General features: G+C 45.8%; 1 protein-coding gene across 1 annotated transcript in view; it reads left to right on the top strand.

The window, feature by feature from the left end:
• Positions 1–4,907: 4,907 nt before the first annotated feature.
• The window catches only part of ANKRD55 (ankyrin repeat domain 55), a gene marked incomplete at both ends in the record, with an annotated part of 48,495 nt that continues 46,684 nt past the window's right edge, over positions 4,908–6,718 (top strand). Inside the window, one exon of the mRNA XM_084305228.1 lies at positions 4,908–4,977. Coding sequence (XP_084161354.1) covers positions 4,908–4,977 — 70 coding nt within the window. The remainder of the gene's footprint in view (positions 4,978–6,718) is intronic.

Genomic DNA, 6,718 nt, shown 5'->3' with positions numbered 1-6,718 from the left:
TTACCATTCGTAGATGATTAGTCATGCTCTGTACTGCTGTTTGATATCTGGAATGGAATTTCGTTAATTTGCAGGCATTCTTAATGCACAGCATAATGTCAGAGATTACTGCTTTCCCACAAATGAATTTTTCTTCCTCTGATTAAAAGAATGTAATAGAAAAACAATGCAAGCATCTCGATTTAGAGCTGTTTCTGCTGGTTCAAAGAGCCAAGTGTTAATCAGACCCCACCATCTACTGGAACTCTGCAGAATTACAGGGCTGCTTTGGAGACTGCATTCAGCAGGGCCCTGGCCTGAAAAATGCCGGAGACCAAAACAGTGCTCAGAGGAATCACTACACACTTGTCTTGCAGTTCACCAGAAAGCTGTTGGCAAGCACCAATTTAGACACTGTAGTGATCAGTCAATAAATGTAAATAATGTACGATCTGATCTGGAGCAGACACCTTCCTTTTTCCTTATGTTATCTTGTAGAGCAAGCAATAATGGAATACATCATCATCATCATCCAAAGGCTTGAACATAAATTTCCCTTTACCTGTGCAATTCATGGCACTCCCCAGCTCCAGCTCCCTGGTGCCACAAACACAGATGTGCTCCCAGGGCAGACACTTTGTACTTTGACTCTCCTGCCTTGACAGGTGTCCACACCCACCCCTTCTGCTGCTCCACATGCACATCTGGCTGGCCTACTCCCTGTCTCTTAAAACTGACCTTACACCACACCAGAGGCATTGAATGCAGTTTCAGACCTGGAAATACCACAAGGAAGTCTTTGGAAGGTAAAGAGAGGGATCCTGTACTTTTTGTTCAGGGTTCCTCAGCTGCTTCCAACACTGGAAAAAGTCTTCAGAAGACATCTGTGTCAGCTGATAAAATTTTGTCAGTGCGATGGGTAATTTTACTGAAAAAAAATTTGGAATGTTCCACTGTACCTGAATTGAATGTTCAGAATTGGAGCTTCTGTAAATTCTGACACACATTCAGTGGTCACAACCTGTTTAACCTGTCTCCATCCACTCTGGTGTCAACAGGCTTTATCTGAAGATTCAGGCTTGGCTGATGGGCATCTGAGCAGAGCACTGTTGGAGTAATGTTCAAGGCCTGTGTTGATGTCTTATTATCATGGAATATGAATTTAGGTCCCAGGTTTTGTCAAAATTCAGATTTCAATTCAATTTGATTTTCAAATAAGACTCTCTGGGGTTGTTCAGCCTGGAGAAAAGAAGGCCCTAGGGAGACCTTACAGTGGCCTTCCAGTGCCCAAAGGGGCCTACAGGAAAGCTGAGGAGGGACTCTTTGTCAGGGGGTGGCATGATAGGACAAGGGGGAATGCCTTTAAACTAAAAGAGGGTAGATTTAGATTAGATATAAGGAAGAAATTTTTACTGTGAGGGTGGTTAGGCACTGACACAAGTTGCCCAGAGAAGCTGTGGATGCCCCATCCCTGGAGGTGCTCAAGGCCAGGCTGGATGGGGCTTTGGGCAACCTGGGCTGGTGGGAGATGTCCCTGCCCATGGCAGGGAGTTGGAGCTGGGTGATCTTTAAGGACCCTTCCGACCCAAACTATTCTATAAGACAGACAGATGCTAAATGGTAAGGGTGACAAACTCACTGGGAGACTTCCCACTCCTTCCCATACCCAACACTTTGAGCGAAAATAAAAATTTGCTTTAGTTCATTGTACATAGATTATCATTTGGAAAAACAATACCCACAGAAGCAGTTACTGCTTGACAGTCTACTATAATTGCAGAACAGTCTCTCATGTGTTTTGTTTTTTGCTAAATTTGCTTTAGAGGATGCTAGTGATACCTTAAAAAAAAAAAAAAATTGCACCTTTGAAGACATCCTCATTCTATTGATGTCAAGGGCAAAAATTCGTACTGACTTAGCAGGGGATGTATTTAGCCTTATAAAGCAGGGAAGCAAGTACAGGAAATACTCTGTCTTACATTTCCTGTGGGAAGCTCTAAACTGTAGCTGTGACATGTTTCCCATTCCCTAGTCATGGCTTTATCTGGTGATTGCAAGACAGATTGTGCTCATTTGGTTTAGCCATGGGTCAGTCCCCACCAGAAAGAGAGGGACAACCCCACAACCCAGTGCTTCAATCTGAGTGGGACTGTGACTTCTCCATACACGTCTGAGTTTGATGTCATTGTTGATGTTGAGGATGCAGCTCCAAAATTCAACCAGGAGCCAGTTTATGTACAGCATGGTACTTAAAAGAATTTACAATCAAATTAATAAAATTAAATCATTATCACTTATTAGGAGCTGAAAGTGACGGTTGATTCTATCCCTTTTGCTCATTTTTACTTCCATTCATGAGATTACATGTTTACCAAGCAGTGTGCTTCGTGTGCCAACATGCAGGCTTCTGAAGAAAGCAGGGGAACGCTTCACCCCTGGTGCTGCTGGTTCCTGGGAGTGCTCCAACAGGAGCATACACGGCTGCTCTGAGTGCCCTGTGAAGGCAGAACAAGGGGACTGGCAGTGTTGGGGTGAGAAATGGATGCAGAGATGTAACTGAGCAGAAACACTGCACACAAAGGACAGAGAGCCTCTTGCCACATGCAGGAAGCAGGAGCCACTTGTGGGGCCTTCTGAAGATCAGAGGGTGTGATAACCTGCAGTCCAAACCACAGGCTGCCCAAGAGACCTGCCTCCAGCTCCTGCCTCTCCTCCTCGGAGGCCACAGAGGCCGCAGCCCTTTGAGCAGTACCGAGGTGTTGGACCTGCGGGCTGTCTGAGAGCCAGGTGAGAGCCAGGACTACCAGCCGGGCCACCCTCCTGGTGGAGGTGACAGATGCTGAACATCTGTGTTAAACCTGTGGTGGTTTCACCCAGCTGGGCAGCTGAAATCCGCCACACCAATCCCTCACTCCCCTCCTCAAAGGGAAAGGGGAGAAAATATGATGCAAAGGGCTCAAGGGTTGAGGTAAGGGCGGGGAGATCACTCAACAATTATCATGACAGGCAAAACAGGCTCAGCATAGGGAGATTAATGTCATATATTAACCAACACCAGCAGACTGGAACAGTAAGAACTAAAAGCAAACTTAAAACACCTTCTGCTATGACATGGGGCTGCTGGGCTCTGCTCACAAGCGCCACCCCTGCAGCCCCCTGCTACCAACAAAACCTTGCCACGTAACCGCAGACATGCCCTGTTCACACATCTGTGCACAACCAGCAGCTGCCACGTGGTGGATCCCTCCTCACTGTAACAAAGCCAGAGATGATCCAAGCGTGAACAAGTCAGCAGAAGAGAAAAATGGAGCCAGCTTCTTGCCCCACAGTCCCACCACACAGCTCTCCATGGTCAGGACCCTTGAGTAGATCACACTGTCACGTTTTGGGGAATTTCAGCTCTGGTCTGCAGTTTCAAGCTGTCAAGGCTGTACTGCTTCCTGGACCATACAATCTTTTCCAAACAAATAGTTTGGATTTAGGTTCAGACACAGATGTCCGGGATGTGAATCAGCTGCAGATACAACTCCTACTGTGCCTACGTGTAAGTTATGTCTCTAGGATCTGTTGTAGCCACAGGAGTCAGTCAATGCAGCAGAATATAGTCAATAGGGTGAACAAGTCTAGGGCTGACCAAATGTGGACAGTTTTAGTGTAGACCTTCTTTGAACTCGGACCAAACATGCCTTGCCTTCCATTGTTTTTGTATGTTAGCTCACCTTCCTCAACAGTAGTGGCAAATCTTTTCCAATGCAGTAGTGTTAGGAAAGCTTGCCTTTACCCCTCCAAACCAGCAGCCCACTGGCAGCATTTCAGGAAAAGACCTGGTGATCCCCTGCTTTAAGTATGTACCAAATCAGCCTGTTTATTGTTACTTATTGTTATTTCTGCCATGCACACAACCTTAACCTGGCCAGATAAAACTGTGACTAGAGAATGGGAGAACATGTCACAGCTACAACTTAGAGTTTCCCATGTGAAATGTAAGACAGATTGAGTATTTGTTATACTCACCTCCCTGCTTTATAAGGCTAAATACATCCTCTGCTCAACGTAGCAAAGCTCATCAGGATCACCTCCTCTTTACACTACACAGGCTGAGTTCCCAACTTAGGGAAGCACAGGCCCAACTAAAATAATAGCTTGAATACACAAATCTGCTGTTGCTTTTGTAGACACGGAGGGTTTGGAGTATCCTTTGAACTCCTATATTTGTTGTACTGCACTGTTGAAGTATCACTACCTACTTCAGCAACAATGATGTGCTCCTCAGTTACTTACTCAGTCCTTTCATTGCATCTTGTCCATTAATTAGGCATTAACACACTAAGATGACAATGGCTTGATTTTTTACGTTCTGCATAGAGTGGTTAAATCAATAAATAGGTAACCTCTGAAAACATGATGTGAATAGCCACCCTCAGACACAGTGGTCCAGGCAGTGGCCCCATCAGGGCTGTCGGTGAGCGCAGCACATGCCGCTGGACCAGCACAGCGAGGCCAGCAGCACCCAGGCTGCACCGCAGCTCTGCACATGCTCCGTGTGCCAGCACAATCCCATTCACCCTCTGAGGCTTGTTTGTCTACGGGCAGCACTCTGCTGCTGAGGCTGGGAGAGCTGCAGCATCTCTCTGAGATGCTCACAGGCAGCTTTGCTCACTGAAGACGTTTTTCAGAAGCTCGGCTGAGCTTCCAGGGATGTCATTTTAAGAGCATCCCTAGCAAACAGAATATTCCGTCCCCATCAGGCTAATGATCATGTCCTTGCTTTGACAACAACATGCAAACATAAAGCAAGTTTAATTCTCTGACAAGAAGATGGGTGACAGCTACTACTGAATTGTTTGCTCTAATATGTGGAATTCCTCCCTGGAAACCCCAGAGATGCTTTTTGCCTGGTCTGGTTGTAAATAATGAGATAGATCACAATGGATTTCAGTTCCTCATCCGTATTTGATCAGCACAAAGGTAAGTCACTGCTCCTAATTTCAAAAATCTGTGGTCCTCCCAGGCAGATGTACTAATGTTACTTGGCAGAATGAATGGCAAGAATTTTGGGGAAAGATCAGGTCTCATGGAGATCTATTTTTGTTACACAGGAGGGAATCCCTTCCATCAGTTTCAGGCATGGATATTTCAGCCTAAAGCTAAAGTTATTTTTAAAGATAAAATATTTCAGCAGATAAGCTACAGCATTTGATTGCTCATATGCCTAACATTGAGAGATGAATGCATGTATTTATTGCTTATATTGTATATTGGTGCTTTTATGAATATATATATTTATAAAACAATTGCCACATTAGCAATCAAAGCAATTTAAAATGGAGTAAAAAATAAAGAAAAGCTGGTTTTCCTAATCTACTAATTTGTATACACTGAGAGGACTAGGTGGTGATAAGTGACTGACTTTGCTTCAGTAAATGTCAGCTGTATCGATAAGTATTGCCATAACTATGAATTTAAGATATAGTTTAAAGAACCGAAGTGAAGATTTTCTACATAGTAAGGTTGCTATGGAAATACTAATGTCACTTTATCATGTGTTTTAAAGTTAAATGGTTGAATTTCATGTATTTGTTTGCCTGTACGGGCTTTTCTCTCTCGTAGCTGGTATTTCCCTCTGTACAGTGGTATTCCTTTCACATTCTCAGAGCAGGAAGCAGTCACTGTTTGATTATCTGTGTTGCAACAAATTTCTAAGTCAGCTTGCAAAATCATTTGTATGCAGTGGCTCCAGTTTCCAGTGCATGCCTGGAAAGAGTCAAAGCTGATGTAGCCATGCTGGCCCCACACCAAAAAGGCTGAGGCACGTATGCGTGCCACAGAAACACAGACAGGTTCTCATGGAACATGTGGAAGTCGTGTTTGGGACATTTTCCTTGAAAGGACAGAGGTACGGGGCTGACTGAGCTTTGGCAGCACCCAGCAGCCCTTGTTGAGCTCTCCTTCTGCAGGCAGTTTGTGCTGTACCCCAACACGGCTGTGCTTGGAGCTTGGGGAGGGTGAGGGGACACCTTGCTCAGCGCTGTGGGGTGGCTGATGGGCACAGGGCTGATGGAAGTGGTGCGGGCAGTGAGCTGGAGCAAAACCAGGGCTGGCGAAGGAGCAGTGAGGTCTCCGGATGGATAAGAGAGCATAGAACAGTGCAGGAGACCACTGATCCAAAGCACTTATCCGGATAGAAAAGAGAGAGCTGGGAGGTAACATCTGTCAGTACCTCCCAGGACTTCTGCTCTGCTCCCCTCCTCCTGCCAGGACTCTGTGCACACTGACCCCATCCCTGTGTCCACCCAGCTGTGTCCTCCATCCCCAGGGCCACACTCTGCTCACAGCACCTCCCCAGCAATACCCCCCTCCAGGTATACCCACTGTCCCCTCTCCACCACCGCTGCAGGAGCTGCTGGCTCATCAGAGGCTCAGACTTCAGTGCCTGTACTCCCCACTCACTGCGTGGGAGGAGGACAGGGAGCGCCTGCAGGAGCAGGCAGCGCACAGCAAGGGAACACTGAAACCACTAGTTATCGCACAAAGAGAGCTCTATTCGAGATGTGGAGTGCACGGTGAATTTTAGCTAAATAGCATGTTAGTCCTTGACATATGACACATTACCAATTTAAGCAGGAAGAGTATTTTTTAAGGAGAAGGAACACGCTGCTCATTGGAGCAATTTATAAAAAGGTATAATTCTGACTAGCTATCAAGCACACCAAATCAGTATCTGTCAGCCCAATAAATC

The sequence above is a fragment of the Netta rufina genome, assembly GCF_964035555.1.
Source record: "Netta rufina genome assembly, chromosome: Z".
Taxonomy (NCBI): domain Eukaryota; kingdom Metazoa; phylum Chordata; class Aves; order Anseriformes; family Anatidae; genus Netta; species Netta rufina.
Note: the sequence above shows the minus strand (reverse complement) of the source record. Positions and strands in the feature narration are given on the sequence as shown.